At 51.6% G+C, this 25,749-nt stretch overlaps 3 protein-coding genes across 6 annotated transcripts in view; all 3 read left to right on the plus strand.

Annotated features, from left to right (window-relative positions):
• Positions 1-2,848: 2,848 nt before the first annotated feature.
• Positions 2,849-25,749, plus strand: part of PFKP (phosphofructokinase, platelet) — a 71,891-nt gene continuing 48,990 nt past the window's right edge. Inside the window, exons 1-2 of one of the 4 annotated variants that reach the window (XM_003827769.5) lie at positions 2,849-3,114; positions 17,655-17,728. In XM_003827769.5, the coding sequence (XP_003827817.1) occupies positions 3,003-3,114; positions 17,655-17,728 (186 nt within the window). In that variant the 5' untranslated portion in view covers positions 2,849-3,002. Of the gene's footprint in view, positions 3,115-4,775; positions 4,793-17,654; positions 17,729-25,749 lie in introns of those variants that run through there. The other 3 variants (XM_055092356.1, XM_055092357.1, XM_057298799.2) reach the window with 3 other exon arrangements.
• On the plus strand, positions 3,143-4,765 carry LOC129393170 (uncharacterized). Its single transcript, XM_055092359.3, has 2 exons — positions 3,143-4,051; positions 4,677-4,765. The coding sequence occupies exon 1, from the start codon at positions 3,180-3,182 to the stop codon at positions 3,981-3,983; it is 804 nt and encodes a 267-aa protein (XP_054948334.1). The 5' UTR covers positions 3,143-3,179; the 3' UTR covers positions 3,984-4,051; positions 4,677-4,765.
• LOC129393171 (uncharacterized) lies at positions 4,045-4,652 on the plus strand. The gene has a single exon (XM_055092360.3). The coding sequence runs from the start codon at positions 4,265-4,267 to the stop codon at positions 4,640-4,642; it is 378 nt and encodes a 125-aa protein (XP_054948335.1). The 5' UTR covers positions 4,045-4,264; the 3' UTR covers positions 4,643-4,652.

Raw genomic sequence — 25,749 nt, forward strand, 5'->3', positions numbered from 1 at the left:
GGGCCCCTGGGGCAGAGGGCCCAGTGAAGCCTGTCTGAACTCCTGGTCCAAGGAGTAATCATTCCTGTGGTATAAGTGTGTGCTGGTGTGGGCCACAGTTTGCAGTAATCTGTCAAGGGACAATAAAGAACAAACACACATGTCAGGTCCTACTGAGTGGAAGCCGTACAGTCAACAAGGCATGCAGTATCTTCCTCTTGAATTAGAAGATTCATTGCTCAGGCCAAAGATTAAACAAACAAAAAAAAATCTCTAGTTGTAGCACCATTAAAATACACGACTTGCAAAAAAAAAAAAAAAAAAAAAAAAAAAAAAAAAAAAAAGAGCCATAGCTATGCTTTTCCATCTTAGCTACAGGTATATATAAATATATGTTAATTCCTTGACTGACTGAGCAATGGGTCAAACTCATGAGAATAGATGTGTGAGGACGGTCAGTGACCACCCTGACCCCAGCCCTTACATACAGACAAACTTTTGAACATAATCCATAACCGTGGGGGTCTGGACACTAAATTTTATTGTTTTTAATTAACTATTTCTATTCCCCAAACAATACCTGTTCATTGGAGAGAAAAATGGCATTACCTATACTAAGCAAAAGAAAGGAAATAAAATGCTCAGAAACATTGACATATGTGTGCACACACACACGCACACGCACACGTGCACACATGCAAGCACAGGCTCACACTGTGTCCAGGCCTGCCTTTTCATTTATTTGTATGACCTGAACATATTTCCATGTCAGTCGACACTTATCTTCGTAGTGGTAACAGCAATTAAATATTATTGCAGCGTATATTTTTAACCATCATTTATTTAACTCGTCATGTTTGAACTGTTAGGTTGTATTTATCGTTTTCTGTATTACAGACGACTTGATGACAAATGACCAATCCTCTAATGTTCAATATAAAAATATCAATTGTGTAAGGAGATAAGGGGCATTTGGCTAAAATAAAATTCAGTGTGCCCCACCTTCTCCACATGTAATTTGCTCTAAAAAGGCATGAATGACTAAATTAGCCCTTCTATTCTCCAGCGCAGATCCTGAGCCCAACGGTGGGTGCAGGTGCTTAGAGCCTGGCTCTGCTCTTCTGCCGCCAGAAGGCGAAGGGCACCCAACTGCCACCTTAAGACACCCAGGATTCTCCTCTCCTTTTTTATTAATAGAAGAGTGCTCAGGCTCAGTGCATGAGAGCAGCGCTCTCTGACTTTGCACTTATCAGAGTAACCTAGGGGGCTTGTTTAAAAATACACATTCCCTGGCTGAGCTCCCAGAAATTGGACTTCAGTGGTTTAGCGGGAGTGTGCATAGGCCAAGTGATTCTGAGGACCAACAGGGGTTAGGAATTGCCCCGTTAATTCTGGCCAAGGGAGAGATCAGACCATCCAGCATTGTCCGCAGCAGATTTTTCCCCCTCTTTTGCAATGAATATTTGATGCTTAGAGGGATGAGCCCCAGGATGAGGCACATATCCAAGAAAAATCCATGCCTCTCCATCTTTTCCCCAGGATTGCCCTAAGGCGAGCCGCTCCTTTGTGATTCCTTCACTTTCCCCGGTTCATAGAACAGGCCTCTTCTTAGTCTGTTTTGTTGTCTCTTATCTGTTCAACAAACACCCACTGCGCAGGACCATCCTCCGGTGAGCCGTCGAGTGGGGCCGTTTAGGAGCCCTTCTTCGTGGGTGAGCACTGAAGGAACCGGGGCCCCATAAGCCCGTGCTTCTATGGGGGCTGCCCCCTTTCCCATCGCAGGGTAACTGGCACCAGGCTGTTAAGCTGTGTATGGGCAACCGCACAGCGCATTGGATGTGAGTATTTCAGTACGTGGAGCTGGCCAGTGGAGCCGGCCGAGGTCAGGCAGAGCGTACAGCAGCGCGCGTGTCCGTGGGGAGGGAGGGTCGTCCCGCCTCCCCGCCTCCCCGCCAGGCCAGTCCTGTTGCGCCTCCTCCTGCCCCACTCTGACTTTCCAGCGCCCAGGCCGGGGCGCCGCCAGGGCGTCTCTGAGGGTCGCGCCCCGATACCTTCCTCCACCCCACGGCTTCTTCTCCCCAAGGGCGGGGCTGGGGGCCCAGGAGCACCACAGCCCCCATGGGCCCGGGAAATGGCAGCTTCGTCATGGCCCAGCCCGCCGCGCTCACCTTTTCCCACCACCTGGAGGATCCACTCTCCGTCCGTCCTTCCCGACCTCAGGCTGCAGAGGAAACCCGGGGGCGGGGGTCGAGGAAGCCGAGCCCCGAGGCTCCCAGCGCCGCCCCAGGAGGAATCTTGCGGGCCACTAGAAGCTGTGCGCGCGGCCGGGCTCGGCCCCCACAACGGCCCGAGCGGCCGGGCCTGCCGCGAGCCTCCGCGTCCAGGTGGGGTCTCCGCGCCCCCATTCCACCCCTCCCCGCCATCGGCGCTCCCCGCAACTGCGGGGTTTCCACCCGCCCCGGCGCTCGCGCCCACTCACGGTCTCCCTCGCCCCCCCGGGAGATGCTCCCGGCGTTCTATCCCGCCCCGCCCTGGCGCGCCCCGCAAACGATGTGACCCCGGCCCCCTGCGGTCTCCCCTCCTCCGGACGCTGCCCCTGCCCCACCTGTGGCGCTCCCGTCATCTCTAGAGCCCCCAACCAGAGTCCTCCAGCCCACCCGCGAGGCTCGCGCACCTGCGATGCGGCCCCACTAGCAGGGACCCGCCCACCTGTGGCGCTACCCCTGCCTCTGCCGCCTCCCGCACCGCTAGCGCGGCCCCCACCTACGACGACCCCCGCGTAGATGCTCCTGCCCATACCCGCCCCAGCCCCGGCCCCTGCCCCTAGCCGCGCCCGCGCCCGCGCCCGCGCCCCCTCCCCCGCAGCCCCTCCCATACGCTCGGGCCCCGCCCGTCACCGCCCATTGGCGCTGGGGCCGGGCGGGGGCGCGGGCGGGGCGGTGGTTCCGAGTCGGGCGCGCGCGGGCAGGGTCCCCATTGCCTGCTGCGCACCCGGACGAGCGGCTCCCCTCGGCCTCCTCGCCATGGACGCGGACGACTCCCGGGCCCCCAAGGGCTCCTTGCGGAAGTTCCTGGAGCACCTCTCCGGGGCCGGCAAGGCCATCGGCGTGCTGACCAGCGGCGGGGATGCTCAAGGTGCGCGCCCCCCTCCCGGCGGCGAGGGAGGGACGGACGGAGCTGGGGAGAACCGGGCGAAGGCGATGGGGGGACCGGAGAGAAGAGGGGGGAAGCGATTGGGGGGACCCGGGGAAAGGTGGCGAAGCGATGGGGAGAACCGCGGAGAAGAGCGGGGAAGCGATGGGGAGAACCGGGAAGAAGCCCGCGCCCGGAAGCGTCAGGGGTACCTGCGGGGCGGCATGAGCCGGCGAGGCAGCCCCGGGGTCCTTGCCCGGTGGGGCGGGGGAGGAAGGGACATGGCGGTAGGAACCTCCATCCGGAAGATCAGTGAGCTTTCCACCTTCGGTTTTGTTTTAAATGGAACCTGGCAGAGGGAGTCGCCTGAAGCGCCCTCGGGGGTCGTTCTGCCTCTGAGCTGTAGGACGGGGCCGGGCGTCCCCTCCGAAGCGTGGGTACAGTGCGATCACTTCCTAAGTGCCCCCCCGCCCCCCAACTCCGCCGCACGCCACCCCCTAGAATGTCGAGGAAGAAACGGCTGGGTCCCCGCGCGCCTCCTGTCGCCTCGTGCCCCGCGCGGCGTGGGCGGGGTCCCGGCTGCTGCAATGCGGGACGCGGCGGGGGTGCGCGGGGTTCCCGCCTGGCGTCTCCAGGGCGGTCCGGCAGCCCCTCGCGTTTCCGCTGGGAGATTTTTAAAAAGGGTTTCCTGCGCTCGCATGTGCTGTCGCCTTCCGGCTTGTGACAAAAACGAAAACCAAAATGGGTCCCAGGCCCTCCCCGCCAGCCTCCGCAGACGGGAAGGATCAGGAAGCGGGGACTCCGGGATGTCAGCGGCGCCGCGGCGCGGGCTCCGGGCCTCCCTCCCCTGCAATGTGGAAGCTGCTCTGTAGGAGGGGCCCGAGGCTGGGCCCACGGACGCGGGCGCGCCGGGAGGATATTTAACATTGAAGAGCGGAAGGTGGCGGAGACTCGGCGCGCCCCAGGCCCCGGGTGCACGTGGGGGCGCCGGTGCCCGGACGATGGAGCGTCCCGATCCGTGCAATCCCTGGCGGGTAGATCGGCGCTTCCCAGGCGAACGCAACCTGGGAGCCTTAGCGATAGCGCAGGCTGGAGACGCGGCGCGCCCCGAGCTGGGTTTTGATTTTTGTTTTCCCGGTTCCTCCTGCCGCAGATGCGTGGAAAGGCCCGGATGGCGGATTTCCTCCCGTTTCGGGACCGCGCACTGCACAGGGTTGGAGCGGGGATGCACCCCCCGCCCACGGCGCGGGTGACCTTCCCTTCGCCCTTGAGCGCGCGGGGCGGGCGCGGGTGCCGCAGGTTGAGGCGCTGTGGGCGCCGCCCCGCCCGCCACGAGCGCCTACGTGATGCCCGGCCCGTCGTCTCCACGTGCCCCGGCCCCGACACCCGTGCGCCGCGCGCTCCCCAGGCCCGCAGCGCAGCCTCCCCAGGCCCAGCGCCCGCCGCGGGAGACCCGGGTGGCAGCGCCAGGCCCCACCCCGCAGCCCGCCTTGCAGCGCCCCTGGGAAGTGCTCTGGCGTTAGCATTCTAGTAAAAGGACTCCAGCATCAACGTTCCTCCTGCAGGTCTGGGTTCTCAGAGAAAGAAAACGTGATGCAGCAGAGGATGGGATTGAAGAAACAGGAGAGTGAAGTGGAAATAGCCTGGCCCGCGTGACTTAAACCGGCCCGGAGATGTGCGGGTACGAATGGAGCCGCCTTGGGGTCGGGATAGGACCCAGAGTGGCTTCTCAGTCAAAGGCCTTCAGAAGCAGAGGGAGCACCTTGAGTGACCTTACCTGGGCCGCGAAAGACAAGAAACCTTTGGCACAGGAAGAGGAACTGATCTCTGGAAGCCACCAGGGCGGGTGGAAAGTCAGAGTTTCAAGGTTATTTTGGAATTTAGGTGCTGTGGGCCCTGCACGGTGGCTCATGCTTGTCATCCCAGTGCTTTGGGAGGCCGAGGCAGGAGGCTCGCTTGAGCCGAGGAGTTCCAGAGCAGCCTGGGCAACATAGTAAGACTCTGTGTCTACAAAAAAATTAGAAAGAAAAAAAATTAAGATACTGTATGTATTGGAAAATATTTATGGATCATTCCTTTGAGCTCCATGTCCAAAAGCTTGCTAAAATGCGCAGGAGTTTGTGTACAGGCACGTGAGATTAGGATACATTGGCAGAATCGCGGTGTTCTCTGTTACCCTGGTTTTGCCACCTGGGAGGAATTAGACATATTGAAGGTTAGTAAGTCCACGCCTCTTCTTTTCTGGGGAAAAAGATACTTTGGAAGCCATATTATGTGGGGAACGCGGCTTGGTTGCTGCAACCTCGGGTTAATAGGAGACAGCTGCCCTCAGCTCTGCAGGTGGCATCAAATATGGTGGCCTCGAGCCCACATGGGTCACACCTGGGCTGTCCCTGGGGAAGCCCGCCATGGCGGGTCGCCTGGGCACTCTTTCCCCGGTAGAGCTGAGGTCACAATTTTTTTGTAGACTCTGTAAAGAGCTTTACGCTTCGGTGATACGATCTTGAACCTGTTGGAGCATTTGGATGCATTTCTTGTAAGGAAGTTCACCTCCAGATGTACTCAGAGGGCCTGGTCTTAGCTGCCACAGATTTACAAACCCTTACAGTAAGTAGGTTATTCCTCGAGAATATCTGAGTGTCCCCATTCTTTTACCATTTTATTCTGATTCTATATTAATACTTGATTTTCCCTGACATAGAAGACTATTGCTTGTAGCTAGAGATGAGAGAACACATTCACATTCACGTATTAATTTCAGAGGAATTTTCTGTCAGATGTGAAATTATGGTAAAATTCCGTATATTAAGATGACCATAGCTACCATTTGTTGGAAACATTTTGTATTCTAAGAGCTTTACACTTCTTATGTCCAAGCCTAAATACATGATCCCAAGAGAGGCATGTCCTCATTTTGGAAGTGGGGAGAAAGACTCAGAAAGAAAAGTAAGTTAGGTAAGGGCATGAGGTGCATACGTGATTGTGATAGGAGCAAAACAGATCTTAATTCCAAATATTGTACTCTCCCGTAGACCACAAAGAGTACTTATGTCTGGCTGTGTCACCCAGGCTGGAGTGTAGTGGTGCCATCATAGCTCACTGCAGCCTCAAACTCCTGGGCTCAAGTGATCCTCCTGCCTCAACCTTCTGAGTAGCTGGGAAGACAGGAATGCACCATCATGACCAGCTAATTATTATTATCATTATTATTATTATTGTAGAGACAGGATCTCACTATGCTGCCGAGACTGGCCTTGAACTCCTGGCCTCCTCTAGTGATCCTCCTGCCTTGGCCTCCCAAAGAGCTGGGACTACAGACGTGAGCCATCATGTCAGGCCTCCACCATCTCCACCATGTTTTTCAGGGGCCTTTCTTGGTGAAGCTGCTTTATCTAGTTAAGGCTCAAAAGTGAGCAAAACCCGATTTGCCCAAAATTACACAGATATTCTTTGGGTGGTTTTGTTAGGGGAACGGAAAATGCCTTTTTATAGTGATAGGAGTCCAGGTGGCAAGAACAATATTATGTGATGGGCTGCTTTTTCTTCCCTCAGTAGAGTGTATATTATTTAATTATAAGATACAATTGAAAATCTCTTTTCTATATTCCTGACTCCCCGGGCCTTGAATGAAGAAAGTATTTCTCAGGCTGTTTTTGTTTGTTTGTTTGTTTTCTCTACTTGTTTGGATATCTTCTGTCTCAGGCTGTTTTTTTTTTTTTTTTTTTTTTTTTTTTTCTTTTCTTCTGCCTCTTTATGTGTCTTCTGTTGTCCCAAGACATGTCTGGAAACTTAAATTGATTTTCACTCAATCTAAAATAAGCTCCATAACTCTGAATGGCGGACTTACCATGACTAAGTCGCCACTGCCACAGAACACTGCCACACACCAAGAGTGACTCATTGTCTTAGTCACAGGTTGTGGCTTCTGCAGGTCCTGGTGCCTGGTGGAGCTGAGTGTACTGGGAAGTCCAGGTGTATCCTTAGGGTAGGCTGGATGTGAAAGCTGCGTCCTTTTTGCCTGTGGTGAGGTGAATATCAATACAGTATTTATAGAAAGTCCACATAAATTGAGTAAGTACAAACCTTTCCAATCCTAGTGAGAATAACTAGCATTAATGACTCTTTGTTATGTGGCAGGGCCTCAGTGATCCTGGGCAATGACTTATCCCCATTTTACACATGAGCAAGGGGTGCCTGAGTTGCACCAGCCTCCCTGAGTTCACAGAGCTCCGTGGTGGGGCCGGGCCCTGTGGCTGCAGCAGGGATGTTCAGGGCTGCGCATACCTGCGTCTTCACTGGTGTCTTTCCCGCGCCCAGCACCATGCCTGGCGCTTGGCAGGAATGCAAGTGTTTGCTGCCTGCCTCCTGCCTGGAATCTCCACTGAGGAGCAGGAAACCAGGGGTTCAAGCTGTCTTCTGCATCCATGAAATCCTTTAGAGGAATTCAACCCTCTCTAATTAAAAGTATTCAATATCCTCAGGTCAATATGTGTAAACTGTTAAGACTTCAAGATTAGAACCTTAAAACCGAAGTCAGAAGTGTGAGGTTTCCATTGGCTGGACGTGCATTAGGTCAATGACTCACATATTTATTGGACACCAGGCTTGAGCCCCACATGGGCACCTTTGGTGTCTGAAGCAATGCTGGCTTCGGAGCCCAGTAGGGTGGAAGGGGAAACTGAGAACAGCGCCATTTTGCCTCCCACGGCTCTGGGCCCCTTACCTTCCTGTGCACGTACATCATTTGATGGGATCTTTTCAGTGTAAAGTGCAGTAATTAATTTTGCAAAAATTACTGGGTCTGGGAGGCAGTGTGTTGGAATGATGGTGTCACCCTGTGGCACAGTGGGAGATTTGTGTAATGGCATCATTTTCTGGGAATGCAGACCGTTTTGTGTGCCATACTCGAATGACCCTTCGAAGCTAGACATTTTGTCATCTTTCGAAAGAAGCATGTTTTCCCCCTTGGTTACAGAAAGCTAAAAGCTTTTGATACAGGACTCCAACCTTTTATCAGGGAGAATTAGGCTCTTTAAATAATTAGGGCTCTACCAATCTGATGGGCCATCAGAAGCAATTAAAATTAGAAAGGTGAAGATACGGTAACGTAGTCAGGGCAAACATAAGGATACCAGATTGCACGTTCACAGTGGCATTTCGGCTAAGAAAGTGCGGGTGAATATAGAACAGAGGGCCATATGTCAGTAATTGGGTTCCATTTTGTGTTTCTTTTCCACAAGCCCTTTCTGGTGCTGTGTTTTTGTTTATTAGAGAGTAGCTGCCCAAAGGCTACAGTTTCCCTCCCCACTCCTCGGTTCTCTCCGTCTTCACCCCCAACTCCCAGTCCTGTGTTTGGAATTACAGTCATTGTGCTTGTCAGGATGTAAGAGGCAGCCAGACACATGGCAGACCAGAGCACTGAGAGGCAGAGACATTTATAGGTCCTGGCCCTGGCCCTGCTGTCTGGGTCAGCAGGGTGCTGAGTGCTGAGTGCTGAGATAGGGTCTTGATGTTTTCCTCTGCAGAATGGAGGCATCACTCAGTCTCTGTCTCCTCTCCCTGTCTCTGTCTTCCCTCCCCTCTTCCCTAACACATATCCACAGTGAAAGTGTTCAGGAGGCAAAAGAGAATAGGCCTGACTGTGCTGGGACCCCCAACCCCAGGGCCCATGTGCTATTTATTTTCCCAGCCTCCGTGTGCCCAGAGACGCCTAGGGGAGCCTGCGGAGGTGTAGATCCTGACTATGTGGGTCTGAGTGAGGCTCCGACTCTCATGGGGAGGGCACCGACTCTCATGGGGAGGGCACCGGTGCTGCTGGACCCCCTGGGGCCGGTGGGGCGGTTTGCAAATCGGGCAGATCAGCTTCTCCACTTCTCCAGGTTTCCCCAATGTGAGATGCTCCCAGGAGTCCCATGGGATTGTTTTCTGACTTTGACCAGGATTTTGACAGAGAAGATTCATTAATATAGGACCCGTTGTCTAAACGTACATATGTAAATGATCTGATCCGAAGTTTCCTGAATGGAAAATGATTGAAAGGGTGGCATGCAGTAGCCTCAGGGAGTCAGTCCTTCATATCTTTTCAGCTGTGTTTTACTATGATTAAGATTTTATTTCTGTGTGTGTGTGTTTTTTTGTTTTATTTATTTATTTTTTTTTTTCGAGACGGGATCTTGCCCTCTTGCCCAGCCTGGAGTGCAGTGGCTTGATCTCGGCTCACTGCAACCTCCGCCTCCTGGGTTCAAGCGATTTTCCTGTCCCAGCCTCCCAAGTAGCTGGGATTACAGGCATGTGCCACCATGCTCACCTGATCTTTTTTGTATCATTAGTAGAGATGGGTTTCACCGTGTTGGTCAGGCTGGTCTGGAACTCCTGACCTCAAGTGATCCACCTGCCTTGGCCTCCCAAAGTGCTGGTATTACAGGCTTGAGCCACTGCACCCAGCCTTATTTCTGTGTTTCTGTAATCATTGTGCATGTTAATGGACTGCCTTGGGTGAGTCAGGGCAGGATTTTGGCAAAAGAACCAGGCCCTTTCTGCCTGGAGCTGTCACTCCTGCGGTGAGGTGCGGGTACGACGTACCTGTAGCCCGACCTGAGAAGAAAAGCTCCTGTCTTATGAAAGGGCCCAGGGGAACTTCTGGTTGGGGCCCTTTGACCTGACCTGACAGTGAGGGAGGAGTCCGTAGAGGAGAGTGGCCCAGTGGAGGACTTTGGCTTTGCCTTGGGTAAACTGGGAAGCAGGTGGAGGGAAGCAGACTGACTGTCTCCGATAAGGGTGGCTTTGTGGAGAGGAGAGGAGGGGAGGGGAGGCCACCAGTTTAGGGTCTCACAAGGAGCAGGCCACAGATGGAAGGTTATGGGGTGGGGCACGTGGCAGGGCAGCCCTGTGCCCACAGACACATCCCGCCAAGGGGACCCAGAGACTTGAGTGTGTCAGGGCTTGGGGTGAATGGGCACTCAGCTGTTACAGCTGGAAGGCAGAGCATGTGAGCTGCAACAGACACAGGCAGGTGGGGGTTAAAGGAGAATCTTCATAGCAGTGCTTAGAATAGCAAAAAGTGGGAAAACCAGCAAAAAACTATCAATAGGAGATTAATTAATTCCATTATGGCACCTGGAATGTGCCGAGACCAGCTCGGTCGGGGTGACCGTAACCCAGTGGTGCTAGAGGAATTAAAGACATACACACAGAAATAGAGGTGTGAAGTGGGAAATCAGGGGTCTCACAGCCTTCAGAGCTGAGAGCCCAGAACAGAGATTTACCGACATATTTATTAACAGCAAGCCAGTCATTAGCATTGTTTCTATAGATATTAAATTAACTAAAAGTATCCCTTATGGGAAATGAAGGGATGGGCCGAATTAAAGGAATAGGTTGGGCTAGTTAACTGCAGCAGGAGCATGTCCTCAAGGCACATATCTCATGCTACTGCTTGTGGCTTAAGAATGCCTTTAAGCAGTTTTCCACCCTGGCTGGGCCAGGTGCTCCTTGCCCTCATTCCCATAAACCCACAACCTTCCAGCGTGGGCGTTAGGGCCATTATGAACGTGTCACAGTGCTGCAGAGATTTTGTTTATGGCCAGTTTTGGGGTCAGTTTATGGCCAGATTTGGGGGGGCCTGCTCCCAACAGAACGGAAGGAATTTTTGTCAGCGTTTAATAAGGAGCTTTGTGCTGGTGGAAAGTCAAGAGGTACACAGTATACTCAAGGGCAGTATTGAAGAGCCGATTCCAGAGCCGCTTCCCTCTGGAGCCAGTGGGGCAGTTTGCAAATCCAGGCAGATCAGCTTCTTGGAGGTTTCTCCAACGGGAGAATCTCCCAGGATTGAGGCTTGCATGTGGGTGGCCTGTGTTATATATGCAATTTTAAATGATCTAGTTGCCGCATTAAAGAAAGGCGGAGCAGGGGGCCGGGAGTGGGGGACACTGGGTGCCAAGACTCAACATCTGTAATCCCAGCCCTTCAGGAGCCCAAGGCAGGTGGATCACTTGAGCCCAGGAGTTTGAGGCCAGTCTGGGCAACATGGCAAGACCTAGTCTCTACAAAAAATACAAAACAATTAGTCAGGCGTGGCGGTGCACACCTACCGTCCCAGCCCCGTGGGAGATTGAGGTGGGAGGATTGCCTGAGCCCAGGAGTTGGAGGCTGCAGTGAGCTGTGACTGCACCAGTTCACTCCAGCCTGGGCAACACAGTGAGACCCTATCTCAAAAAAAAAAAAAAAAAAAAGTAAAAAACTGGTAAGAGCAAAAAACTATGTTTTATATTCAACCCACTATTTTGATAACAATCAATTATTGTAGATTATTAATATTTTACACTGTTTTCCATAGTAAGTCTTTGAAACCCAGTGTGTAAAGAAGCTTAAAGCACATCTCCATGTGGACGGGATGCACGTGGCCAGCGGCTCCTCTGAGGGACAGTGTGGTCACGGCAATGGGTGGCGTGTGCTGCCTCTATTTAGAAGGTCCCCATGTGGGTGTTTTTGCGAAGGCTCTGAGGGATGTGCAGGGGAGGGCCGACACTGTCCCAGCCACGCAGAGGACCCTGGAATGTAGCATGCTGCCACCGCGCCCCCGCCCCAGCCCCTCTGCTACCTGAGCTCTTTCCCAGATGTCCATTTGGCTAACCTCCCTCACCTTCTTCCCTTTCCTTCTTTCTCCAAACGTCACTCTCAGGCAGGTCTGCAGGCTCTCCGATTGTCAATGGCAGCCCCTCCCTGTCCTCCACACCCTCAACACCCCCCACCCCGCTTGTTATTTTTCTCCTTAGCACTTATGGCCATCCATCCATGGGCATCATGCATTTGTTCACTGTGTTTCATGCTTTCGGGTCTCTCCTGATCGGAACAAGCTCCGCCAGGGCCAGAGGCTTCCCGTCTTGTCACCGATGCATCCACACGGCGCCCAGCAGAGGTGGCACTTGGGGCACCCGAGCTGGACAGTGGGCCGGTGGTTGAGTGAAGAGCCCTACAGATTTATCTCCAGCCCTCCCCTGACCCTACTAGAAGACACGGTGTCTGCACAGTCCAGGAGGTCAGAGAGGCCCCCCAGTTCGATGACTTTGAACCGGCAGGGGTGGGGAGGGAACAGCACCTTGACAGAATCCGCCTTTGGCATCCCACCTCCCCATGCCTACATAATCCCTACATTATCAAAGGAAAAACCCCTAGAAGGAACTTTGGCAGCAGTAGTGAGATCAGCGCGGTGTAAGCTCATTTTCTAACAAAGCAGCGGGAGGAGTCGGCAAACTGACTTTATTTCTCAAAAAGAATTTATGCATTGAAATTAAGTGAGTGATCAGGAGTGTGGGAAAATTCAGGAAAAGTGGCTGAGTGCTGTGAGAGAGGGTGAGGCAGGGAGCTTTATTACTCCAGACAACGGAGGAGGTAAAAGATAGACCCAGATTATTTCATTAGAGTTCATCTATTCTTCACTTTTTTTTTTTTTTTTTTTTTTTGAGATGGAATCTCACTCTGTCACCAGGCTGGAGTGCAGTGGCACAATCTCGGCTCACTGCAACCTCCTCCTCCTGGGTTCAAGCTATTCTCCTGCCTCAGCCTCCCAAGTAGCTGGGACTGCAGGCGCTCTCCACCATGCCTGGCTAATTTTTTTTTGTATTTTTAGTAAAGATGGGGTTTCACCCTGTTAGCCAGGATGGTCTCGATCTCCTGACCTCGTGATCTGCCCACCTTGGCCTCCCAAAGTGCTGGGATTACAGGCATGAGCCATCGTGCTCGGCCTATTCCTTACTTAAAAAAAAAAAAAAAAAATACAATTTAGATTTTATCAGAGCAGAATCCCAGGAAGCTGAGATTTGTAAACTGGGAAATCCAGCTCCTCCAAGTAGCCAGGAAATAAGGGTGACCTAAGCCATGCTTGCTAGGCCCTGGTGTGGGCCAGGGATGACTCTGACTCAAGGAAGAAACCGTCCTGTGACTCTCTTACCTGCACTGTGGTTTAGTAAGAAGCTGTTAAAAAGTACGGCATATGAAGAAAGTGATTTAATAATTTGTCAGAGTAATGACCAGATCTTTCCTATGAAACCGCTCCCTCATTATCTCCAACTTTATTTTTGGTTCTCATGACAAGATATTCACTTCCCTGAAAACTGGGGTTTTTGCAAACTACAAAGCGGTGTTTTTCCAAATGTTAAGGTTCTTCTTTGGTAGGAAGATGCTATTTTCTCCTGGAAATCCTTGGGTTGGGCTCCCAAAGCCAAAACAAAACCAGATGGATTAGCCCCAGGATGCCTGAGCTATTTGGACAATCTGTGGCTTGAGTGTTGAGTGAAAGACTCTGAAACTGCCCTTTGTCCCTTAATGGCTGTGTGCCAGGGCCCACGGACAGCCCTAAGGAAATGGTGAAACAGGTGACGTTTACCTGTGAGGCCAAAAGCCCACGTTGTGAGGCTGTGAAAACCCTCATTGCGGGTGTGCACGTCTGCCCGCATTGCAGGTGTGCACGTCTTTGTCCCTGTCCTGTGGGTGACAGCCCTCCAGTAAATGCTGGTGTATTTCCCCCTTGCTTTTCATCCACCAGTGTTCTTCTCTCTCCAAACCCCTCACTGAATGTCCCTGGGGCTTCCTCAGGTTTCACCTTGCAGGGCCCAGCAGGAGGCAGCTGAATTGCAGTCCCCACTGTTCAGAAGTTCAGAGGGAGGGCTTAGAACTAAACAGTCTGCACTCCCAGGCAATTAAGTGAGCATCTGGCCTCAGCAGGTATTATTTTCCTTCAAGTTCCCATTGGTGACTCTGAGGCACAGGCATTGTAATAGAGGAAATTAGGAAGGCTTGAAAGTTAAAATGAAATAAGACTAGGGTTTACACTACAGCTTCACCGCTTACTAATGTTGTTACCTTCCAGTAATCAGTTTATCCCCCTAAGAGCCTCAGCTTTCTCATCCCTCCAGGGAGGTGTCAGGAGCTCTGTGGGCTTCCTGTGAGAAACATCCAGGCCAGGGCTCTGGCTGTGGGTCTGCAGTCAGCAAGGGACGTCCTACTGGGTCCCACCGAGTGCTGCCAGCCCCTGAGCTCAAGGAGGACACATGAATAAAAGCCCTTTGCAATGCAGGGCTCCATCCTACCAAAGTGAATAGAAGTCCTTTCAGGACCTAGAATTGTGTCTCTTTAAAAGTGTGGTGCCCCCATCACCTGGAAATTGCTAGAAATGCAAGTTCCCAGGCTCCCTCTCCACCTGTGAAACCCGGGGGCAGCCCAGCTACATGGGGGTGCCGTGGCCGCTGATGGTGAGCTCCTGCTGTGGGGTGGTGTCACTGTTCTTTCCAGGTGGGTGCAGGTAAACCCGGAGTGGGGGTGGGGAGAATCCAGCAGGGACTTCAGCGAGTGAGTTTAGTGCTGGGGTGCATTTTTACTCTGCACAGGAGTCTCCTGGGGTCACCTTGTGTATCATGTCCAGCTTTTTTTTTTTTTTTTGAGACAGAGTCTTGCTCTGTCACCCAGGCTGGAGTGCAGTGGCATGATCTCAGCTCACTGCAAGCTCCACCTCCCGGGTTCATGCCATTCTCCTGCCTCAGCCTCCCGAGTAGCTGGGACTACAGGCGCCCGCCACCACGCCTGGCTAATTTTTTGTATTTTTAGTAGAGACGGGGTTTCACCATGTTAGCCAGGATGGTCTCGATCTCCTGACCTCGTGATCTGCCCACCTTGGCCTCCCAAAGCGCTGGGATTACAGGCGTGAGCCACCGTGACCAGCCTCATGTCCAGCTTTTAAGAATTTTATTCCTTCTGCTATATCTTTCCACTTAACATTTCCTAAAATCCCCGAGTTCTTCATCATTCCTTTATGAAAGACCAGTGGGAACGAGGTCTTCGGAGAGCAGGGGGGGAAGAGGAGCAGGGGTGAGGGGCTGCCACTGGGTCTTAGTTGTGCTCCTGCATCACCTATTTCCTAGTGTTGGTACGGGCTGTGTTTGATGGGTAATTCATCCATTAGAGTGACCATAGCGTAAGGTCCTGGAACCAGAGCTGTGCGTCCACCCTTCGAGTTGAAGAGTCCAGGCACTGCTGAGCCCAGCCATGGGAGAGATGAGCGAGGACCTTCCACAGGTGTGAGGCCACGGGGGCAGGAGGCTCTGTCCTGCCAGGAATAAATGGAATCAGGTGGGAGGCTCTGCCCTGCCAGGAATAAATGGAATCAGGTGGGAGGCAAGCCAGGCCCTTTTCCTGGGAGGTGCCAGAGCCGAGGAGGAGTTGGAGGAGGAAGAGCGTCCGAGCAAGAGCGCTGGTGGGACTGCCACCAAGGTTCAGGAACAGGAGCCTCCGAGTGCTGCCAGACAGGTGAGAGGTCCCTGAGGCATGGCTGGGAGCTCAGGGGAACTTGGGTTTTCTTCCAGTAGCCCTGGGAACCTGGAGGAACGCGGTCATATTTGTGCTTTAGAAGAGAACATTGCCGGGAGCGGTGGCTCACGCCTGTAATCCCAGCACTTTGGGAGGCCGAGGCGGGTGGATCACAAGGTCAGGAGATGGAGACCATCCTGGCTAACACGGTGAAACCCCGTCTCTACTAAAAATACAAAAAATTAGCCGGGCGTGGTGGTGGACACCTGTAGTCCCAGCTGCTCCGGAGGCTGAGGCAGGAGAATGGCGTGAACCTGGGAGGTGGAGCTTGCAGTGAGCCAAGATTGCACCACTGCACTCCAGCCTGGGAGACAGAGCGAGACTCCGTCTCAAAAAAAAAAAGAATATTGAAACTGGTATGGAAAACATCTCGGACGTAGTGTCAAAGTGTAGAAAGAAATAACAAGTGTGAAACTCACACAGCCCAACAGCAAGGCACTGTCCCCATACCCAGCTCTCCAACGGGGTGGGGCTCATGTGGCTGTTACTTCGTTTGTTTTTTTTTTCTAAACAAGAACAATATATTCATAAATTATTTGCATAAAAGCAAATGAAAGAGAAAAAGTTGTTGTAATCCTTCTGGCCACAGGTGGCTCATGTCAGAGGGAGTCAGGGATTCGGGGGTAATATTGGGAGCAGGTGTTAGCTGTATGGGCAGGAGTCAGCGAGGGTGTTAGCGGCATTCAGTGCCAGCGACAGAGAAGAAAGTTGTGCTGTTCGGCAAGAGAGAGGTTACAGCAGGAGGAGGAAATGATCAGGGTGAGATGACCTGCATTTTGAAATGCTGAGTTTGATGTTCTTGAGAGATGGCCACTAGTTAATCAGCAGGTCATTCGAATTCTTTGTGTTATAAGCTAGGTTTGAATATAAAGTAAATAAGACTATGTAATATATATATGCATACATATGTTAGATACATAGTAAACATGCATTTACCTCTAAAATATGTATCCCCAAGGTTTTTCAGCCAAATAGATATTCTCATTCAGAATTGTCAACTTTCAGAGGCAATGGTGACTCCAGCATCGCCGACCTGGCCCAGTGTAATTGGAGATTTTTCTAAGCATCTTCTGAGCCGGTCACCGTCCAAGTGCACATAGCCTGCCTCTGTCACAGATGGCCCTGCAGGACCACAGTCCTTTCATTTGTGTTTTATTGACTGGAAACATCACTGGCTTCATGGCCCACGAACTGCAGCATCTTTAGTTCTGACAGCTGTTTCTGAAATTTAACTTTGCAGAGGAGGAAGCTTGGTGCTCTCAGGTGTGTTTGGGAGCAAAGGCACTGAAGGCTCAGGTGTTCCTCATCCTTAAGCAGCAGCGCTGCATGGCTGTGGGTGCGGCCCTCGTGCCTTTTCACTCCTCTCCTGATGGGCCTGTGCTCGTTAGCCACGACAGCAAGACAGACCCTCCAGGCCCAGAGGTGGTTCCGAGACACTAGTGGCTTCAGCTCCCCCAAATCCAGCGGCAGTGGAGAGCTAGGTGGAGGCTAACAGACTTATGATACATTGTAAGCAGACTTATATGATGATACATTGTAAGCAGACTTATATGATACATTGTAAACAGACTTATGATACATTGTAAACAGACCTACATGATGATACATTGTAAAAAGACTTATATGATGATACATTGTATAACACTGTTCTTCTCAAGGGGGGCCTCCCTTTATCTTCATGAGGTATGGTTATTTGTAATATGCTGGTTTATTTTAACTTTACTGATAATAGAATTGCATGACTTGTTTTCTGTTGAAGCCCACTGCCTTTTTTTTTTTTTTTTTTACAGTGGTAGTTGGTGATGCGATACTCCATTTTTCATCTCCTTCTCAAATCACACACACACAGAATTTGGCTAGCTGCAAATAAACCCCTATTCTGTACTTCGTTTTGCGGTTGAATGGAGTGGCCTACAAATTCGTACCAAGTCCAGGCAGTGATGTTTTGAACAGAAAGTACCCTGGGCTCTTTGATTCAGCCTGGGCATGTGGGTACCTTGCGTTACGTTGGCTGTTTCTTTTAGTCCTTACCCTAATCCCAGAGGAGTGTGTGTACCCATTTCTCATATTAGGAGATGAGGCATTGAGAGGTTAGGAAACAGACCCATGGTCATGGGTAATTAGTGGCAGAGCCAGAATTGCCCCGGGCTCTTCAGTGACTCTTGCTCCTGTTTCCACTGCAGGTATGAACGCTGCTGTCCGTGCCGTGGTGCGCATGGGTATCTACGTGGGGGCCAAGGTGTACTTCATCTACGAGGTCAGTGTCTGCCCCTCATCCCCTGTCGCCCTTCTTCCACCTGCCCAGAGCCCTGCAGTCACCGGCGCTCACTCACCCCTGCCTCCCCCGTGCTGAGCACAGCCGAAGAGGCGGGCAGGGGAGCAAGAGCCTGCCAGCCAGGGCCCTTCCTCAGCCCACAGAAGCCCCTGGTCTGCAGGGACTGATGCCTGGTCTGCAAGTTTTTTGTTAGGCAAGAGGAGAAAGGAGATGAGAGGGAGCCCAAAAAGCCATTTTCTTTTTTCTTTTTTTTTCTTTTTTAGACAGAGTCTTGCTCTGTTGTCCAGGCTGGAGTGCAGAGGCACGATCTTGGCTCACTGCAACCTGCTGGGTTCAAGCAATTTTCTGCCTCAGTCTCATGAGTAGATGGAATTACAGGTGCCCACCACCACACCCAGCTAATTTTTTGTATTTTTAGTGGAGAAGGGGTCTCACCATGTTGGCCAGGCTGGTCTGAGTCCTGTCCTCAAGCTATCCACCCGCCTTGGCCTCCCAAGGTTTTGGTATTACAGGTGTGAGCCACTGTGCCCAGCCACAAAAGGCCATGTTGATATCAACTTCCTGGTGTTGATTTATAGGATTAGAAATCAACCAATGATCTCTAATTGGTTGTATTGGTTGATTGGTTGTATTTGTCTGAGGCTCTTACTACTGTAGAAGTGATTTATTAATTTCCAATGTAGGCTGAATTTGAATACACATTTAGGGAAATGAGGAAAAACAGCCACTTTGAGCTTTTCATCATTCATGTAAAGTGGAAACGATGCCTAGTGTCTGCTGATGTGTTAAATAGCAGGAGTGACTCCCTGTCTGCCACTTTTGAAGTCCTGGCAACTTAAGACTAAAAAGTATTTGAAAGGAAGGCACCAATAGAGTTTGGATCACAGTATTGATTTCAGAAATTATTAGGAAAAATATTTAATGTTTAAATTTATAAAACATAGCTTTAAAAATGAGAAGGTATTTTTGTAAATCACTTAATGCCTCCAAAATGGCTATTAGTGTTTTAGTCTGATTTCCTTCAGTATGACGTATGTAAAACACCAGAAAGAAACACACACATTAGGAAAAGTACAGCAAACACGTTCTGTATACTGTGTTTTTTGTTTACGATTATGTCATGACTTTTCACTACGTAGGTTTCACGACTGTTGCTTTAACTTATTTTATTTTATTTTATTGAGAAAAATTTCACTTTTGTCCCCCAGGCTTGAGTGCAATGGCTTGATTTTGGCTCACTGCAACCTCCGCCTCCTGGGTTCAAATGATTCTCCTGCATCTTCCTCCCACGTAGCTGGGATTAAGGTGCCTGCCACCATGCCCAGCTAATTTTTGTGTTTTTTAGTAGAGATGGGGTTTCACCATGTTGGCCAGGCTGGTCTCGAACTCCTGACCTCAGGTGATCTGCCTGCCTTGGCCTCCCAAAGTGCTGGGATTACAGGTGTGAGCCGCCGCGCCCAGCCAACTGTTGCTTTGAATGTCAACATACTGTCTCGTTGAATTGATGTCTCATCATTTATGATGGACCCTGTATTCCACCATTCTCGTGGTATTGCACTATTTAGCTTTCTCCCCGTTTTTTAAGCTATTGTAACACTGCAAGATCTATGTTAATATTCAAAGCGATTTGATGTTTTGTATTATTTAATACCTTGGTCCTAATATCAGGCACTGACTGAGCTAAAAGGGACAGTCATCATGATGGCTTGGGATGCTTCTTGCCTAAGTAATTCCTGAAACCTGTCCAGCCTCGTCCCAGCCCTGCGCAGGGAAGGCGGTGCTCTAGCTCCCATGACGATGCTGTGTGCCGCTGTGTGCGGCGGCCTTCTGAGCACTGGCAGGATTCCCCTGTCTGCTTTCTAAGCCATGTTTCCCTTTGGTGAAATGGTTGCTGCTACTATTCTTTGCTCATTTATCTGTGTATCCATTTGTTTATCATTTGCTGGAAAGAGGTTCTGTTGTTCTCGTTATTGTTGTTTGCTTTTATTCAATTAAACTGGTTACGTGGTTATTGTTTGTATTTATGCGATTTGGGCAATTTTAACAGAGGGTCTAGCTGTAGCATTCCCAGGCTGTTGTTTTTATCATTTTATATTTGGGTGTTTTTAAGGTCAGATTGCCCTCCTGAGTTTCCCTGCCTGGACCCTGGCCCTGGCAGCGGCTGCCCCTTGCTCAGGGATGTGGAATGAGCACAGTAGACGCGGTCTCCAGCACAGTCCCCCACCCCCTCCCCGGGAGAGTCCCCCACCCCCTCCCCGGGAGAGTCCCCCACCCCCTCCCCGGGAGAGTCCCCCACCCCCTCCCCGGGAGAGTCCCCCACCCCCTCCCCGGGAGAGTCCCCCACCCCCTCCCCGGGAGAGTCCCCCACCCCCTCCCCGGGAGAGTCCCCCACCCCCTCCCCGGGAGAGTCCCCCACCCCCTCCCCGGGAGAGTCCCCCACCCCCTCCCCGGGAGAGTCCCCCACCCCCTCCCCGGGAGAGTCCCCCACCCCCTCCCCGGGAGAGTCCCCCACCCCCTCCCCGGGAGAGTCCCCCACCCCCTCCCCGGGAGAGTCCCCCACCCCCTCCCCGGGAGAGTCCCCCACCCCCTCCCCGGGAGAGTCCCCCACCCCCTCCCCGGGAGAGTCCCCCACCCCCTCCCCGGGAGAGTCCCCCACCCCCTCCCCGGGAGAGTCCCCCACCCCCTCCCCGGGAGAGTCCCCCACCCCCTCCCCGGGAGAGTCCCCCACCCCCTCCCCGGGAGAGTCCCCCACCCCCTCCCCGGGAGAGTCCCCCACCCCCTCCCCGGGAGAGTCCCCCACCCCCTCCCCGGGAGAGTCCCCCACCCCCTCCCCGGGAGAGTCCCCCACCCCCTCCCCGGGAGAGTCCCCCACCCCCTCCCCGGGAGAGTCCCCCACCCCACTCCCGAGCACAGTCCCCCACCCCACTCCCGAGCACAGTCCCCCACCCCACTCCCGAGCACAGTCCCCCACCCCACTCCCGAGCACAGTCCCCCACCCCACTCCCGAGCACAGTCCCCCAACCCCTCCCCAGCACAGTCCCCCACTCCACTCTCCAGCACAGTCCCCCACTCCACTCTCCAGCACAGTCCCCCACTCCCCTCCCCAGCACAGTCCCCCACTCCCCTCCCCAGCACAGTCCCCCACTCCCCTCCCCAGCACAGTCCCCCACTCCCCTCCCCAGCACAGTCCCCCACCCCCTCCCCAGCACAGTCCCCCACCCCCTCCCCAGCACAGTCCCCCACCCGCTCCCCAGCACAGTCCCCCACCCGCTCCCCAGCACAGTCCCCCACCCGCTCCCCAGCACAGTCCCCCACCCGCTCCCCAGCACAGTCCCCCACTCCACTCCCCAGCACAGTCCCCCACTCCACTCCCCCGCACAGTCCCCCACTCCACTCTCCAGCACAGTCCCCCAACCCCTCCCCAGCACAGTCCCCCACTCCACTCCCCAGCACAGTCCCCCACTCCACTCCCCAGCACAGTCCCCCAACCCCTCCCCAGCACAGTCCTCCACCCCCTCCCCAGCATTGTCCTCCACCCTGCCCCCAGCGCTGGAATTTGCACACAGACTTCCAGAAGTGGTGGTCACCTGCACCTGACGAAGGCCAGCTTAGTTTCCGCTGCTGCTGGAGCATATACATGTGCATACTAAATTTGTTCCCTCTGCCTTTTTTTGGGTGGGCGGGGGAGAGGGTGGGTGTGATCTGCCTTGGACTTTGGGAGACAGTACCACACCCGTCCTGAGAGCTGCTCTTAATACAGAAATGTGGTTTTAAAAGCTGTTTGGGGATGGAGTATCCTGAGAGGTGGTTTTTCTGTTATAATTCGCAAAATGTTTTTAAATTCATGAAGACTTGTAGTTCACAGAATGTTTCCCAGGATGCCTTGTGATTTTCACGGCTGCTCCTGTTCCTGCGGCCCTGACGCTGTTGTGTGTTGAGTGGAAGTTAGTTCCCTCACAGAAGTGGCGGCCTGAACACTCACAGGGACTCTGGGTGCAGAGGAAAGGAAGGAAATCACTTCTATTATTTCACAGATAAACCGACTTATCTTAGTTCACTTTCTCCGCGTCACCACTCAGCATGTTCAGGGCCAGGAACAGAGTTCGGTCCCCGACCCCTGGCCTCTAGCCAGGAGTAGGGAGTGATTTACCCCCTTAGGACGTTTACCAGTGTTTGGAGGCATTTTTTGATTGTGCCATTATTGAAAGGATTGCCCCTGGAATGTACTGGGGAGAGGCCAGTGATGCCACCGCACATCCTACGATGGACAGGACCACACCCCACAAAGAATGGTCCAGACCCAAATGTTGGTAGAAACAAGGCCGAGGGACCCTGCACTAAACTAAGCGCACACTGTGTTTGGTTTGAATGTTGTTAGTTGGGGAGGGGTGGGGAGTGAGGCCGAGGGGAGTGTGAGCGCCTAATCTTGGATGCAGTCCCTGGCCCACTTTAATCTCACTTGATGTAAGGGTTGTGTTTTTGTGGCGATTGTCGGGTGTCTGATTTTTATTGGTCACTGTGTGCTGTAGTCGCCCGTCTATTTCCTGGTGGGATTCAGATGTCCTCAGACCTGTGCCTGCTGTCTGTGTGGTATGTACCAGAATTAAGGAGTTGGTATGGAACACACTGGGAGGCCTACCCCAGAGGCCCTGGGCTTTCTCTGATGTTTGTTTGTTTTTGAGACAGAGTCTTGCCCTGTGTCGCCCAGGCTGGAGTGCAGTGGTGTGATCTCAGCTCACTGCAACCTTCACCTCTCAGGTTCAAGTGATTCTCCTGCCTCAGCCTCCTGAGTAGCTGGGATTACGGGCCTGGCTAATTTTTGTATTTTTGGTAGAGACGGGGTTTCACCATGTTGGCCAGGCTGGTCTTGAACTGCTGACCTCAAGTGATTCGCCCGCCTTGGCCTCCCAAAGTGCTGGGATTACAGGTGTGAGGCACCTCACCTGGCTTAGAGGCCCTGGGCTTTCTTGGGAGGTAAACTCCATATGTTCTCTCTGTCTCAGCTGGGAGGGCTGGGGCTCTGAGGCTCATCCATGTGACTCCATGGCCGCAGGTGCTGTCTGGATAACCTTGTCCGGCGGGGACACTGCCTCTTCCTGCCCCTGCCCTCGGTGGGGAAGGAGGGGTTCTGACTCTGAGATCTCATTTCCTTTAGGGAAATTCAAGGAATTTCTGCAATTCTGCTGAGATGTGGCCAAAATGAATCCTTGTGTGCAAATGGTGTTTTGGGGGAATTCTAATTTTTATGATAACTTTTATAGTAAGTGGCACCTTCGAAGCTGTCTAGGAGCAGAGCTGAATGGACTGTTTGTGAATTTTGGCACAAAGAATGATCAGGCTTTTGGAATTATCTTACTGAGGGAGATAGGAGCAGCCTGGGGATCAGCTCATTTGAGCCCAAATTACCTCTCTGGCACCCTCCCCACCTGCCCCAGAAGGTGGGAAATCCTAGTGAACGGGTCCATTTCTTCACCTTCCTCCAGTGTAGTCCGGGCATCAGCCTACCTCTGGGTGTCTTGGGAACATAAATTCTCATGGACCCTCAGACCACCAGGACTTTGTATGAGTGGTGGGTTCTATAACCAGCTGTAGCAATAAATGTTGAATCCATTTATGGTATCATCATTTTGCTGTTACAGATGTAAAAATCCTGTATCTTTAATTCTTTTTTTTTTTTTTTTTTTTACATTATGCTTTAAGTTCTAGGGTACATGTGCACAACGTGCAGGTTTGTTACATATGTATACATGTACCATGTTGGTGTGCTGCACCCATTAACTCGTCATTTACATTAGGTATATCTCCTAATGCTATCCCTCCCCCCTCCCCCCACCCCACAACAGGCCCCAGTGTGTGATGTTCCCCTTCCTGTGTCCATGTGTTGTCATTGTTCAATTCCCACCTATGAGTGAGAACATGCAGTGTTTGGTTTTTTGTCCTTGCGATAGTTTGCTGAGAATGATGGTTTCCAGCTTCATCCATGTCCCTACAAAGGACATGAACTCATCCTTTTTAATGGCTGCATAGTATTCCATGGTGTATATGTGCCACATTTTCTTAATCCAGTCTATCATTGATGGGCATTTGGGGTGGTTCCAAGTCTTTAATTCTAAGATAGAAAACACACTAAAATGTGTGAGTGTTTTCCTAACTGGGCAGCAAAGCCCCGGCTGACCTGGAGCGCGTTGCCTGGGGGTGATCCCGTCAACCAGCCGAGGTGACGGCTCCCACCTCTCTCTGCAGGGGTGGGTTTGATGCCGTGCACTCCCAAGGGCCCAGAGTATGGGTGCAGTAACACTCACTGCTTTTTAAAACATTTTCTATTTTTAATTATTATGGATGCATAATAGTTGTACCTATTTATGGGGTACATGTGATTTTTAAAAATTTATTTTATTGAAGTAAAATATGCATATATCATTACCATCTTTACTATTTGTGGGCATAGAGTTCAGTAATAAATATATTTATAGTCTTCTTCCCTTTTATCCTTTCTTTTCCCCACCCCTCCCCTTCCATACCTCTGATAATTGCAGTTCTCGTCTCTATGAGATCAACTCTGTTAGCTCCCACGTATGAGTGAGAACAGGCAATGTTTCTCTTTTTATGCCTGGCTTATTTCTTATTTCTTTTTCAATACAGAGTTTTGCTCTGTTGCCCAGGCTGAAGTGCAATGGCCCAGTCTTCGCTCACTGCAACCCCTGCCTCTCGGGTTCAAGCGATTCTCCTGCCTCAGCCTCCTGAGTAGCTGGGATTACAGGCACCCACCACCACCCCTGGCTAATTTTTTTTATTTTTAGTAGAGATGGGGTTTCACCATGTTGGCCAGGCTGGTCTCAAACTCCTGACCTCAGGTGATCCTGCCCTCCTGGGCCTCCCAAAGTGCCGGGATTACAAGCATGAACCACCACGCCCATATGCCTGGCTTATTTCACTTAACAGTAAAGCACTTTCATCCCCATTGCCACAAATGATGGGGTTTTCTCCTTTATGGGTGAACGGTGTTGTGTTGTGGGCGTGCACCACGTTTTCTTTGTCCATTTATCCGCTGACGGGCGCTGATTCCACACTGGGTTGTTGTGATGGGGAGTGAATGTAGGAGTGTGGAGGTCTCTTTCTGCCGATTCCCTTTCTCGGGGTATATGCCCAGCAGTGGGGCTGCTGGCTTGTGGGGGAGTTCTATGCATGTCATAGTCTCATACAAGCATGCAATGCATCATGATAAAATCAGGGTAAGTAGCATATCCATCATCTCAAGAACAATCATCTCTTTGTGTTAGGAACACTCCAATTTTACTCTTTTAGTTATTTTGAAATATTATTTTGAATGTATATTATGTATATATTATACATTATGTATAATATGAATTATATATGTATTATACATATCGTATACAATGTTATATATTATGTATAACATTATTATATATTATTAAACATTATACATTATTAACTGTAGTCGCTCCATAGTATCACTCATCCCTGGATTTTATTCCTTCTATCTCAAACTGTTTTTTACCCATTAACCATCCTTCTTTACACCCCTGCTTCCTTCTACTTTTCCCAGCCTCTGGTAACCATCATTCTGTTCTCTGTCTCCATGAGATCAATCCTAACTCTGTCTTCATGAGATCAATTTTTTATTTAAGCTTAAATGTATGAGTAAGAGATTGCAGTATTTGTCTTTCTGTGCCTGGCTTATTTCACCTAATTTCTGCCTGTTCCATCCATGTTGCTCGGAATGACAGGATTCATTCTTTTTTATTGGCTGAATAATATTCCATTGTGTATCAAGATGTGGAATCAGTCTAAGTGACCATCAGTGGGTGCGTGGATAAAATGTGGCGTATATATGCAATGGAATATTTTTAAGCCATTAGAAAACCTGCTTTTTAAAATCCCAAGCCTTCTGAGTCCTGGCCTGCCTCTCAGTCCTGGGTTTTGGGTGAGCCATCGTGGGCCTGCAGGACGTACTCCAGTGACTGTGGATGCATAAATCAACC

This window comes from Pan paniscus, chromosome 8, assembly GCF_029289425.2.
Source record: "Pan paniscus chromosome 8, NHGRI_mPanPan1-v2.0_pri, whole genome shotgun sequence".
Classification (NCBI taxonomy): Eukaryota; Metazoa; Chordata; class Mammalia; order Primates; family Hominidae; genus Pan; species Pan paniscus.

Bases quoted from the DNA above. Each gene is read 5' to 3' on its own strand.
- LOC129393170 (XM_055092359.3), top strand. From the start codon at position 3,180: ATGGGGGGACCGGAGAGAAGAGGGGGGAAGCGATTGGGGGGACCCGGG.
- LOC129393171 (XM_055092360.3), top strand. From the start codon at position 4,265: ATGCGTGGAAAGGCCCGGATGGCGGATTTCCTCCCGTTTCGGGACCGC.